General features: G+C 36.3%; 1 protein-coding gene across 1 annotated transcript; it reads left to right on the top strand.

Moving 5' to 3' along the window:
* The first annotated feature begins 4,466 nt into the window (after positions 1 to 4,466).
* Positions 4,467 to 12,177, top strand: LOC104608705 (AT-hook motif nuclear-localized protein 11). Its single transcript, XM_010274760.3, has 5 exons — positions 4,467 to 6,534; positions 9,300 to 9,367; positions 9,979 to 10,110; positions 11,118 to 11,279; positions 11,732 to 12,177. The coding sequence occupies exons 1-5, from the start codon at positions 6,099 to 6,101 to the stop codon at positions 11,960 to 11,962; spliced, it is 1,029 nt and encodes a 342-aa protein (XP_010273062.1). The 5' UTR covers positions 4,467 to 6,098; the 3' UTR covers positions 11,963 to 12,177.
* Positions 12,178 to 14,597: the final 2,420 nt, after the last annotated feature.

The raw sequence follows: 14,597 nt of genomic DNA, 5'->3' as shown, positions 1-14,597 counted from the left end.
ACAAGTGGTCTTGTTCCCTTGAGCTTTAAATGAAGCAATCTCAGTAATAAGCTCATCACAGAGATCCCTTCGATCGTGAGGAATAGACTCAACTTGCTGGAGATGTTAAGCGAACACAGAGCCCCCGATGGGCGGTGCCAGTAATGCAACCATGTCCTCCACTATAATAGTAAACTCCCAAACGCACCAACAAAGGTATGAGTTCGGTAGCACCAATGGTGTAGGAGGGGCTGTACATAGGGTTTTTGAGCACAAACTCTTTTCCAAGCACTATAGTTGTTTAAGAACTTCGAGTTGTCAGTCCTAGGTTCCTGACACTTATATGCCACCGACTGATCCGGTCAGCCGTAGAGGCACATCAAGTCTGTACTGTTGATGTTGTCAAATAGACCGCCTTCCCCTTTGGACACTAGCATTGAGGGCCAGAAACCCTTCCCCCATTCGGCTACCATAGTTGCCTCCCTCTCCAACAACAACTCAACTATATTGACTTCCCTAACAAAGTCGACAAAGGGACATTCCAACTTTTCCTAACGATGAGCCATGAGAAACAAACAACGGATAGAGTAAAACGCACAAAACAAGAAAAAAGATAGAGAGGAAATCGCTAAGCAACTCAATGACCACATAAATTATCACAGAGATGATGGCAAGAATGTTAAATGGAGAACCGATGCTGTTCCTCTACACTCTTATAAGAAAACCCTCATGACTCTAGAATACCAAACGACGCCGAAGAAGATGAACAAGCATCTGCACGAGACCCTTAATGATGCTTAATGAAAAAGAAACCTAGAGAAAATTACAAACAAAGCCTTCAAAAGGTGGGGCAAAACGGCGCATTAATTTAAATGAAGTGCCACATCAGCAACCACCACTTTGAATACTAGGTATCGGAACCGTGCGACACACACGCAAATAGACCATTTATTACGAAATGATAGGCAAGGGATCGAAAATGACAACCGCCACGTGGCCATTACTCGTCAATTTTCTAATCTCAATCAGTAGATGAATAGGATACAACATCAAATCATACATCATTATCCAACACTGTGCACCAAGCACAGGCTTCTGCCCTGACATACAGGGGGGCTGAAGTTTACAAACTCAACATAGACTTGCCCATCGACAGAAAGGGATCACTTACAATACATTTTTTTTCAATACCATGAAGCCAGATAAAGAACCACCCAACACATAAAGGGGGGGCTTGTCGCCCATACATATACATAATACATTATTGTCTTTTGCGAATTCCCCTCCTGCCAATAGCCAGGGGGGTTGAAACACGCAAACGGAGCATTAAATTACCCATTGACAGAAAGGAAATCATCAAAAGACAGGGGGGCTAAACAATGGAACGCAGGGAACCCCATCGAGGATCAGATACCTAATGTATGCCAAAGATCACGAACGCACATAATGCATGATCATCCGAGTAATTGAATCCTAGCCCGTTAACAAGCAGGGAGGGCTGACGAAGTTCGAAATTAAGTTTATACCTTCTAAACAAAATTGCAAAATAGGGTAAACCCCCAAACCCAATGTACACAAATGAATCCATCGTAAGACCTAAAAACAAATGTGAAAGCAAAGTGCTTATCGATAAGCTACTACTTACTAATAAGTAGGGGGGCTAATGTAGGTATATAGTGCTCGCTCAGTTCCTCAAAGCATAGTAAACACCGCATTGATACCACATGGACGCTTATGATCAGTCTGCAACCAATCTTCCTTCTACAATGAACCCATAAATCATCGTAGGATTGTGATAAACGCATGGGTCATCGCACCCATGCGATGAACCTATTTCTAGCTCAACCCAAAGCAAACCTGGGTCAAACCTGTAATGAGGTTCGCACACATTTGGCCCTACGATAAACTCTCAATCGTTACAACACCCCAGTTCACTAAGAACCGAGCCCAGATGTTACCTACATGCGTAACATCGAAGGAATGAATGTGACAAGGCACCACGTAGGTCTAATAAGATGTCGTCCACCAAACGGCGACATCACTAGCTCCATGTTAGTTAAGTAGGGCACACAAAGGGTAGTAGCACACGTAGGTTATGACGAATTTTGAGTGAAAGGAAAGACAATCCTCAGAAAGATCCCCATAGGGACACGTGGTGAAACCCAAATAGTGCCCTGAATGACTAACAACAAATCCAATATTCCCTTTCCTAGTAGGAAACAAGCACCTTTAACTCATTCCTTTTAGGATCTCGGGATCTCCCCCATAAATAGAGATCCTCCTTGTAATGAAATTCACTCAGTTGCTGAGCATCTTCATCATTGACTTCTGACTCTATCATTCAGGCTTGACGTCTTGGCCTCGGATTCAATTCCCTTTATCCACAGTCTTTCTCTGTCTTTCAAAGAAGACCGCCTCCTTAACCTAGCCGCCACCTTACTTGCAAAAATCTTTTTCAAAGTTAATAATAGGGGTGGATTTGAAACGAGCCAAGCCGAATAATTGGCTATTCGAACTCGACTCGTTGAAATTGTGTTAGGCTTAAGCTCGAGCTCAATTTAAGCTAGAGACTTGAGCCCGTGCTCGGTTCGATTCAAAGCTCACAAGTTCGACCTCGGCTCGGCTCGAGCTTGAATGCAAGCCAAGTTTTTTTTTTCTAAAAATTAAAAATTATAGATATGAAATATATATATTATTTTGCATACAAAAAATTAAGAATTATGAAAAATATTTAGTATTATACATAAAAAATAAACTATTATTATATATAATAAATAATTTTTTTATATGTATTTATATATTTATATGTATATGTATGTATGTATGTAATAAAAAATTATTTATTTATTATACTAGGTTCATGAGCCTCACGAGCCAAGCTTCACTGGGCTCGAGCTTGACTCTATTAGCAAACGAGCCTATATATAAAGCTTGAGCTTAGCTCGAAGCTTAGTTTAAATCGAGCCGAGCGTAGCTTTTCATGAGTCGAGCTCGAATAGCTCGTGAGAAGTTCAGCTCATGGCCACCCCTAGTTAACAAGACTCTTAACAAAGGGATATTTGCCGCAAAGTGAAAATTGAAAGGGTCTTTGTCATAAATAAAAGTAAGGGGATAATAATCATTGGGTAGGGATACAAACAGATTGGATTAGATTTGAATTGGGGTATATTCGAATCCAATCCACCATTGTTCATGTTGGATCTGATCTTATCCAAAGATCCAATCTGATCTAATAGGACTCGATTTGAATTCAAATCCTATTGGTAAGTCGAGTCTTCGGATCAGATCCAATTCGACTTGTTTTCTTTAAAAAATAATAAATTATTAAAAGGAAAATAAAATAAATCAAAAACAAAAAAAACATAAGTAATTTTTAATTATTTTCATCATATATATAGATGCTTTTGATAAAAAAACAAATAATATAACGAATTTATAAAAATATAATATAAAAAGTATATTTATAAATAAATAAATAAATAACATATATATTATATATTTATATTTATCAGATCAAATCTTCTTGAATCAGATAGTGGTGATTCGAATCCGATCCGAAAATCCAAACAAGGGATGATCTTAGATATCTCAAATCGGATCCATTTGCACCCCTATCATTGGGGTTCTTTGTGTCACTCTACCAGGTTTTTTATAATTTACCCAAATGCTAGCACTCACCTCGGATCTTAGATATGCGCCACGTGTTATTTAAATAAATCGATATATGATAAAAATAGAAAAAGAAAAAATCTTATCAAATTGCGGAGAGAAAATAATACCAAAAAAGTGCGGATAGAAAAAACAAAATAACAAATAGAGAGAGGAAATGGATTAATATGGTTTGGACGTGAAGCCAAGGCAAGTATCGACAAAAGTAAATGCGCATTGCACACAGCACAGAGCACAGTGCACACAATAGTCTCCCTCAAATTACACGTCATCATCTCAGCACGAATAACTATGGCACATAAAGTAGCAGAGAAAAATCAGAAAAGATCAAGATCAAGAGAATAACCGGAATCCAAAATTAATTATAAATTAAATTATAAAAATATTTGGGTTCACGATCCCGAAAAAAGCTTACATATTTTATATTATTATATATATAATTATATTTCATTCATTTGTAGAAAATGCAGTTTCTTATAACCGTTAGATTCGAATTCTATCTCCAATCGGGTGGTTGTTTAATGCCGTATAACGTGAGGTCGATCTCCATGTAATCTCTTCCCAATATCCCATATCTTCTTTTTCTATTTTTTGGTGTTTATCTACAAATTACTTTTTTGGTTTTTCTTGGTACATCAATTACTTTATTTTCGATTTATTTTATTTTTATTTTTTGTATGCTTTTCTGTTGCAGATTGTTTGGTTCTGCGTTTCTGGTCATACTTCGCGCACACTCGGCCTCACTGTTTCTGTTTTTTCTGTTTCAGAGAGTAAAAAGCAGTGTAGGCATCAGAGGAGCTCTCTGCCCTAAAAAATGCATGGCGATAAGGACTTGTAGGGTACCCCTTCCACCCAAAGCTCTCTCTCTCTCTCTCTCTCTCCATTGCTTGTTATTAGGTCACCAAGCTCTGTCCTTCGCTTCCTCTTCCTCCATCCAATGGCTTCTTCTGTAATTTTCTCTGAGTCAGAAAATTACGGCCATGAATGGCGAAAAGTGTTCGACCTTTAATTCAAAATCCCAAAAACAAAAAGAAGGGAGGACAAAAGAAATCTTTGAAATTCAACTTCTCTTCTCCATTTCCTGTTCTTCTCCTTGTGCTGCTCTGCATTTCTTTATAAGAGCTTCCAATCATTTACTTTTTCTGTGATATATATATATATATATATATATTGCCAAGGAGTTTAGCTGGGTTGACTGTTAGTACTTTAATTTGAGTTTCGTTTCTACTAGTTAGGTGGGCTTTAAACTTGGTTTGATTGTGTTATCTCTGCCTCTGAGGTTTCTCATTTCTAAAAGAAAAGCTAAGCTTGGTGCTTAGGGTTTCTAATGTGTTGGTGAAATTGGAAACTGCTCGAGCTTTTAACTTTAGCTTTTCTTTGAAAGACTTTGGCTTTTCCCCGTTCCCTCTGTGCTTTATCTTCCCGATGAAACTTTGAATCTAGGGTTTCGTAAGCTGTAACGAGTTCAAATTTGCTTTAATTTAAGTTGAACCGTGACTCTTTGAATTTAAACTCCTCTTCGCTCGTTTATTCTTTGAATTTAAACATCTAGGTCTCCGTAGTTTTGTTTGACAGTGCTCGAGCTTTCCTCTCCTCTGGGTTCTGTTGCTTTTTTGTTTTCTTTGATGCTTCGTCGTTGTTTTTTCTCGTTGGAGGACGTTTTAGTATCATAGGGTTCTTCGTTGCTCCGCTCCTTTACATTTAGAAACGTTCCTATCTAGTATTTCTCCTATTTTCTTATTTTTTCATAGAGTTCCCTACTCTTTGTTTTTATTATGTAATTTTTATTTGTCTTTTACTTTTGTTTAAGAAAGGGAAAAAGGTTAGTATCTTTGATTTTCAATACTCCACTCCTGAAGCTTTTGTGTTGTTTTACATAATCCTTTAGAGTTTAAACCCTCCTTTCTTTGAGCACAACATTATCTACACAAGCTCCCAACTTTGTGTTTCTTGATGGGTTCAACTGCAATTTCGTCCTTCCAGACTACACTTTGAGCTTCAGTGGAGGCCTTTCACATGGGATTTTAGCATATTTAAATATTTGATTGTGCTTTTTGTAGTTTTGTTCAGCATCAGGGCACAATCAAGTGCATTTTCTTTCAAATACCCCTTGGTTTCCGTTTATTCCCTGCTGCTCTCATTGGTTACTGCAGGTCCAATCGGGTATTTGCTTGGACTTTCTTCGTTAATCCTGTTGAATTTCGTTCTTTATGTAGAGCTCGCACAGTTCATCCGAGGTTGATACTGTGCAGAAATTCCCGTTTAAACATTTCTAGTAGTCTTTTCGTTCTCCCCAATTGGTTGGCTTTCTTGAAGAGCCACGGTTCAGTTGGATGCTCTACATTCTTGCTGTGTATTTATATACCATAGTTAGAAGAAACAACCTCAAAAAGCTTAAATTCATAGACTTTTAGTGAAGGTGTGGCTGTGGTTATCTTTAGAATAAATGCATGGATGGGAGAGAAGCCATGGCGATGTCCGGGTCTGCATCTTATTATATGCAGCAGCGAGGGATTTCTGGGTCAGGACCGGGAGCACAGGCAGGGTTACATGGACCACCTGGCATTCGGCCGTTATCCAGTCCAAGTATGCCCATTCAATCAAATATTGGGGGTAGTTCAGTTGGATCAACATTCCAAGTAGAGTCTTCCGCGGCCATTTCACCTCATGCCGCTAACGTGGGTGTGCCATCAGGAATGGCCCGAATTTCCGAGCCGGTAAGAAGGAAAAGGGGAAGACCACGAAAATATGGACCTGATGGAACTGTAGCTTTGGCATTGTCTCCCTTGTCCTCTACCCCTTCTCCGGCGTCACTTACACCTACCCAGAAGCGGGGAAGAGGGCGGCCACCGGGAACTGGGAGGAAGCAACAACTAGCTTCTCTTGGTGAGTTTTCTTTGTGAGATTTACTTTTAAGACTTGCAAGTGTTAAATAAAAGAAATCGGTGATCCAGATATGAATGTTTGTATGTTTCAGCTATGCAATGACATCAGTATCCCTTGTTCTTCACAAGGATTTTCCTTGTGCATCATAAGATACGCCTGATAAAGCAGTTCAATGTTGCTAACTTGTTTATCTCCCAAAATAACTGACTATATCCTATACTAGAATGTTCTGACAGGGTGGATGTAAGGCCACTGGTGTAACTTTTACATCTAGTGATGTGCATTTCTCCCAATCTGGGTTCAATACATTTATAGAACTGAGTTTTTTCACTGGAATGCTTTTCTGCTTATCTAGTAGATACATGAAAATGCAAGTGGTTATCCAATATTCCAATTATTAACAAGCATTGCTGTATGTACCTATGCGGTTGCCTATTAACTCAAAATATCAAGGCCAAGTCACAACGTTATAATGTCAACAATATCATCGAAGTTACTGTTGCCCACCATGATGGCCATGCAATTTTTCTATAAGGTTAAGGAACGTGATTACGTCACTCGATTGCTAGCAAATTCTTGAGATGTGAAACTGATATTTGCAGATGAGCCAAGCAGTGACTATTGATTTTATGCTGACTTTGGTGATAACGCTGAAATCATGTAGTGTTTGTCTCATCCCTGATGAAAAAAATGGAGATATAACAAGTGGATGGATAGAAAGCTTCAGAAATTCCCATAAGAACAGCTTTAAACAATTTCCTATCCTTTTCAAACGGGTTCCTTTTTGATAATTGAAGCATTAAGACAAGTTTTCAAGAATCAGTGCCATGAATCAATTGATTGATGAATAACATGAAATGCAATAATATGTTTTTTTTTTTTTCCCTTTTCATTCTTCCTTTCTTTTCTCTTTTCTTTGCGCTGTGTAACATCTAAAATTCATGCCTTCTTTGTTAAGGCAAGGGTCTGAGTGTCAAAATATTACATGGCCAGGACTAAAACTTACCAAGCCTTGTGACAAGGATTCATGTGTGGGATTATGTGAATTGTATGTTAATTTGTCATATTTCATATAGATAAAACATGATAACATGTTATGAGCAATTGTTGGAACAAGAAGAAATGGAAATTTGGAGTATTAGTCCTGAACAAGCCTAAACATCAGAATTTGAAACGATCCTCCCGTCTTTTTATCTGTTTAGAATCAGGTTCAAAATTTTGATACGATATGCCCAATATTGGGTGTATTGTATTGTTTTGTTAGCTGACTGAAATGCCTTTTTGAAGGCTTAAGTGTTAATACCTTTAAAAATGGTCCGTCTGTAAAAATATCAGAGTAAAATAAAAATAATAAATAAAAAAAGAATGTACCGAATTGGTACTTTAAACCTGATAAGCATCCTTGTGCATATCGGGTGTATTGATACTTTAAACCTTGCATCTATCTACTATATCTGATCATGTGGGTATTTACTTCCAAGTGTCTTCTTGTGCTGCTTCCTCCTTGTTCACATCTGGTTGTGCAACACTAATTTTCCTTGGAGCATAAACACCTCATGTACCGAATTGGTTTTATCTTCGTATCCTAATATCTGTCTGTCATTCTCTCTCTCTCTCTCTCTCTGTTCCTGTTTTGCTTGTAGTGTGCTGCTTAGACCGGTGCTCTTAAATATATTGTGTTTTCTCTTCATATGTTGATTACTCTTTTTATTTTTGTGTACTTTCTCAATTTTACTTGCATTGCATAAATTTGTGGCTGCAAAATGTGGGAAATGTTATAGAAATTTATTCACTGGATCAAGAGGGCAGTGGTAGCCTTGAGCATTTTTGCTTTTCTTTTTTTTTTTTTTTTAATTTTTGTTAGGGTGCAAATTATCATCACCTAAGCATTCACCCAAATATGAGGTTGGCTACATGGATCCTGTTTTGCCAGTCCATTCTATTTAATGCCATATGCCCATATCCATTTGTTACGGTGCCAAATGATATCTATTTTTCAAATTTGAATTTGATCCGATTAAGGCTATTAGAATTTGATCTGTTTATAATTGGATCAAACATGGGTTCACATTAATGATCTGACAGTTTTTAAATAGATTTGCTTATATCTATATAAAATTAATATGCATCTATGAGTAAAGTTGGTTTGAATATCGTATGTTTACTAAAAGAGTCACAATTTTTTTCTATAAAAGTCATTTTTAAGAGATTTTATACATGATATACAATTTTGTAGTGCTTTCTAGTAATTTTTGTTAATAATATATAGCATTTTGATCATTTTTAGTGGAATTAATCAATGTTATATAATACTTGAGTTTGACCTAAGTTCAATCTGAATCTGATGGATAAGGTTTGATTCGAATCCAGGTTATTAATGGATCAAACTTGGATCTTTGTATATTCATTTTCAGTCCAATCTGTCCACCAGTCCTATTTTTTGTGGGCAATTGAGCTTGAAATGATTTTAGCTTTTTCTTCTTTGTGTGTGTGTTTTTTTTTTTTTTTTGGGGGGGGGGGAGATAATTTGGTTATGAGCATTCTGAATGATTTTCCTTTCTTGATTTTCCCTTAATGTTCTGTAGAATCTCTTTCTTGATGTTCTTGCAATTGTTATATTTTTTAGTTATTTCTTATTATTGAAATTATTTATTTATGAAAATAATATAAATATGTTCTTACTTAAAAGTACTTGTTACTTTTGTTTCCACGTGTGCTTTTGGGTGTAATTGATGTTACCTGCTAATTTTTAACTGTCTTGCTAGGTGAGTGGCTCTCTGGTTCTGCTGGAATGGGTTTTACTCCTCATATCATCACAATTTCAGTAGGGGAGGTACACTATACCTCTGTCAATTATTATTTGTACCTCTACCATGAATTTATATTAGAAATTCTAGTTTTGTACACAGTTGGAGGGTTTCTGTTTGTGCTTCAGGATTTTCATTAATTTGCTTTGCTGAAGTTCCATGCAATAGAAATTTCTTGTAATCAGTAATCAGTTCACTCTGATATTGTAAATGGCGAGGTTGTTGGGCGGAGCAAGCTGGCCTTTTTTCCTTCTTTTTTTTTCTGACTTTTCAATGATGAAGAACTATGTATTTGCACATGGAAAGCCTTAACCTTAACTTAAACTTGGCCTTTTCATCCAATTTTTTCTGAGTCAAAAGTCTGTCCTTTTGAACGTAATGGGGAGAAATGTGTATAGTCTTGAGTTGTCTTGATTGCATTATATTACTGTAGGGAGGGATTTCCCTAGTGTTTTTCCTTACTAGTGAGTTACAACTCAATTACTATAGGAATTGGTCAGATGCATGGTTAGGCCTTTAAATGTGTTTGATTTCTTTAATTCCTTTTGTAAGTTTAATTCCCTTTCTGGTGGATGAGATGTCGCTGAGCATAAATGTTTATCTATCATGAAATGATCTTTATTTGTCTTTCATGCAGGACATAGCAACAAAAATAATGTCATTCTCACAACAGGGACCAAGGGCTGTTTGCATTCTCTCAGCCAATGGTGCTGTCTCGACTGTTACTCTTCGGCAACCTTCTTCTTCTGGTGGCACTGTCACATATGAGGTTCAAATACTTAATATTTTGTTTCTTTAACAAGATTACTAGCTGTCACGTAGGAATTAGGGCTTCCTTCTCTCCCCCTCTCTCTCCCCCCGCATTTCTTTCTTTTCGGATGAATGTGAAAATTCATACTTGGCAATACAATATTAACTGCACATAGTTCTAGTGTTTTTATCATAGCATACATATACAAGCAGCAATGATGACTATATTAAGTTGGCCTACATGTTTTTTGTGTCTTTTCTTTTTCCCTTTCTTTATCTTTGTCGGGCACCATTTGTGGCATCTTGGATATAGTTGGCCCAATATTTGTGGCATTATTTATCTCTCCTTGGTGATTAAACTCCTGGATGTACTGTGGAAGTGTGAAGTCATCTTGGATATTAGTTGGGCCAACATTTGTGGCATTTGTTTTGCCAGATTGCCAACTCCAAGTTGCCTATTGTTCCATCTGCATTGTTTGGGAAATGAGTAGCTACTGGTAGCATTTTATATTGCAGTTCATTCCAGATTGCAAGAATTTGGCTGATGTCCTCCATGGAAGATTTTTAGCCTTTGCTTCTATCCTATTTGAGGGTAATGTACTGAGGTTGGAAAGGCAGTTGTACAAGGGACTTCTTGTTACTTTAGTAACTATTCTGGCATTTCATCTCACGCATTTGGTAGAATTACTTGTTTTGTTTTTTCTTTTCTTTTACTGTATTTTTATTTTAGTTATATTTCGGTCCCATCTTTTTTTAGCCCAATGGCCTCCTAGAGACCTCAATGACAGTCATTACGAGAACTATTCATACTTAGGATATGCTTGGTCAATATTATCCTTATCTTTCTTCCTATGTGGTGATACTATTATAAATTATTCAATAAGCTTTTATGCATCATTATTTATCAAAAAAAAAAAGCTTTTATGCATCATTGCAGCCTTTCCCTTCTTGTGATGATGCAGTCTTGTTTACACCTCTAGCTATTTTATTACTGGGTAAAATTTTCTTTGTTTGATGCCTTTACAGGGCCGATTCGAGATATTATGTTTGTCAGGCTCTTATATGCTCACTGATAATGGTGGTTCACGCAGCCGGACTGGTGGTCTTAGTGTCTCTTTATCTAGTCCTGATGGTCGTGTCATTGGTGGTGGAGTTGGTGGAATGCTTATCGCAGCAACTCCAGTTCAGGTAAAAGCATTGACATGTTATATTTATCATGTCTGCCGACTCTGCCCATTTTCATTGTTGTTGTCCTGTCTATCACTTGTCATTTGCTTTTGCCCTGTCGTCATGGCAAAGCCTGATGCATGTGGTACACTGCCAGTTGAGCTTTGGTATAATGTTTTGGGAGAATGACCAATCAGCCCAGATCAGAATTTTATAGCCCCAAAGTACAGGGGGATTGCATCCTGACCGTGAATTGATGCCAAATTCACGGGCAGGATGTGGTTTATAGGGGGAGAGGGCTAGTAGTAGGGGGGGCTGGAATTCAGAATTCTGCATGTGTATCCGTACTTGTCCGTAATGTTTTCTGTTCTGTTCGGGAACATTTTAGGTGCTTCTATTTTGGAGAGAGAGAGAGAGAGTGGCATTGTTGCAGGTTTGAATCTCAACAACACATGATGCATTATCCCTTGCAGGTAATAGTAGGGAGTTTTGTTTATGGTGGTTCAAAAACAAAGAACAAGGCTGGGTTTGGTACAGAACCAGGGGCAGATTCTGAGCCTCCAACAGGTGATAAATCAGTCACTCCTACAAGTATTCCTCCCATTCAGAATATGACTCCTACGTCTCAGATGGGCGGGTGGCCTGGTTCACGGCCCATGGATATGAGGAACGCCCATATTGACATTGACTTGACTCGGGGATAGAAGTTTTAAGATCCATGGACATTGTACGTGTAGATATGCGATGATTTGCTTTGATTGGAGTTATTGGTATGGAAACTCACAACTCACAAGTCGCATCTTTTGGTGGTTGTAAGTAATGCCTTGTACTAACAATATTCTTGAGCAAATGTCGGGAATTTTGAAGCCCTCAATTGAATGCTAGATTTGTGAAATTGAGCCAACACTTAAGATGGGAATCCTGAATCCATGCTTTGTATTAGATAGTAGTCTTTCATTCTTTTGGCAAATTCTGGAACAGAATGCACCAAACTTAGGGTGTGATCCTGTCTGGTCAACACTCAACAGGGAACCAATTCAAATCCATAGTCTCCCTCAACCATCCAAAAAAAAGTAGCTTTTTTCGCCCAATGGGCTTTTTGTTCTTTTTCACATTGGAGAAGTCAGAAGGCAGTTAAAAAACCGTTTGGTGAAAAAGCTCAAAATGAGCCCATTTGAAATAAAAAAAAAAACGAAAAAACTTTCATCTTTTTATGCTTGCCAAAGCTATTTTAAACAAAAAGGCTGATGATCATAACACAAAAAGTGCGTTTTCAAGAAGTCCATTTGAAATTAGCTTGCTTTTGCACATTTAGGGAGAAGCACTCCCAAACGCAGCCTACTTGAGTAGTATTTAAGTTACTTTTCCTTCAACGATGTGAGAAATTTCCTTGTGGCAGAGTAGTTGGAGTAGGGGTTCCAATTTTCTCTATTTTTGTGGCAAAAAGCTGATTCTTTTGAATGTTGATTTTAATGGAGAAATGAAGGTCATTTTCTTGAACCAATAGGTTTGCAAGTGTGCATGTGCTTTGTATATAACAATTTTATAATGATAATAATAATAATAATATATTCAAGATTTTTTATAAAATTTATGTATTTTTTTATTTTTTGTTTTTTATTATTTAATTATAATATTATGGATTGATATATTTGATCTAAATGGTTGAATTATTTATTTGCTACATAGACAACATAAAGTTTTATTTTTGGGTTATTTTTTAAATGAGTTTTATATTATTTAAAGTATCGGGTATAGATCTAATTAATAGAATTTAATTATGTGAAAAAATACCTTAAATGGAGAGTGAACAAGATTTAATATCTTATATGGAAAGTTGAAAATGACATTATTTTTAAAAATATTGAAAGAATTATTCCTTGGGTTTTAAAAAAAATTAGTGGAATAATGAAAATATGGAATCTTAATATTAATGCCAATGGTGACATAATTGTGTATAACAAGTTAAACATTGATCACTATCATTTAAAACCAATAATGTTTTTCAATTAGGGGATTTGAGAAAACCCTATGAATGGTCTTCTCTGTTCTTCAACTTGTAGTGTCAAGAATGCCAATTTCCATTCTCTTCAGTCACTCGTTCTCATTAATCCTCACTTTTCATCTCCTCCCACCTCTCTTTTATATCCTTATTTTCTTTTTTTTTTTTTTTCTCCCCCTTCTTGGAGGTTTACCATCACTATGACAAAGAAAAAAAAAAAAAAAAGATACCGCCATTGTCCTCAGGTTTGGACGACATTGAAGCCATTGAACTCCCTTTGTCTAGGTTTTGGCTTTGACAACCCTAAAATTTTATGAAAAGGCCAATTTCGACCTTAAAGAATAAAAAAGATCATTTCAATCTTAAAGAATAAACCTTTGTCTCGGTTTCGACCCATGACTTTGGTAAGCCATTTGTAGGAAAAAACAAACGGCATTTGAAACGACATCAATGGATCCATTAGACAATGCTATGTGGCACTCCTAAAGTTTGAAAAAGGCCACTTTTGACCCTAAAATTTGAAGATGGGCCACTTTAATTAAGTTAATTATGTAAATTACTTTGGGGTCTAATTAAAGGACCCTAAACTATAATTAACTATTTAATTAATTAATAAAGTTAATTAAAAAATGGCCCTAACGTATGTAATCAAGTTAATTAAGTAAATTAAATAAATTATACTAATTAAGATAATTAAGTAAACTAAATAATTAAATTAATTAGGGAAATGAAGTCAATTAATTAAATAAATAAAACAAAGCTAATTGATCCAAATAAGTACATTAAGCCAATTAAGCAAGGTTTTAAAAATCAACCCAAATGAAACTACTTTGGCCATTAGTTTTTTGGGTCAATGGTTTGAGCATTTAGTCCGAACGGATTGGCGTTTTGAAAAATAATAAAAATGACCTAAAAACCATTTACTGGATTGAACAGTTTAGACCAGTGGTTTGTTGACAAAGTTAAAAATTTTGAGTAGTTAAACCTTTCGACCCAAGAATCGGTCAATTCTCTAGTTCTGTCTTATACTTGCCCATAATTTTTTCAAAAAAAAAAAAAAAAACAAAATATTGACTATCAACAAACTACTATCCCGGAGGATTGAACCACTAAATTGTTTAATCTAGTAAATGGGTTTTGGGTCATTTTTATTTTAATTATATTTTATTTTTATTTTTAAAGATCCATTTGGACTATTGGACTAGATGATCAAACTGTTGACCCAGAAACTGATGGCCAACGTGGTTCTGTTTTAGCTCAGTTTTTAAAACCTTGTTTAATTGGCTTAATTTACTTATTTGGATCGATTAGCTTTGTTTATTTAATACTACTACAAT

Source organism: Nelumbo nucifera, chromosome 6 (assembly GCF_055504915.1).
Source record: "Nelumbo nucifera cultivar China Antique chromosome 6, China Antique-T2T, whole genome shotgun sequence".
NCBI classification, from domain to species: Eukaryota; Viridiplantae; Streptophyta; class Magnoliopsida; order Proteales; family Nelumbonaceae; genus Nelumbo; species Nelumbo nucifera.
Note: the sequence above shows the minus strand (reverse complement) of the source record. Positions and strands in the feature narration are given on the sequence as shown.

What these genes read in the sequence shown, in the direction of transcription:
- LOC104608705 (XM_010274760.3), top strand. Translation starts at nt 6,099, where the DNA reads ATGGATGGGAGAGAAGCCATGGCGATGTCCGGGTCTGCATCTTATTAT. An exon ending in TCACAATTTCAGTAGGGGAG is followed by an intron (nt 9,368 to 9,978) that starts GTACACTATACC and finishes TCTTTCATGCAG; the next exon opens with GACATAGCAACAAAAATAAT. An exon ending in TCGCAGCAACTCCAGTTCAG is followed by an intron (nt 11,280 to 11,731) that starts GTAAAAGCATTG and finishes TATCCCTTGCAG; the next exon opens with GTAATAGTAGGGAGTTTTGT.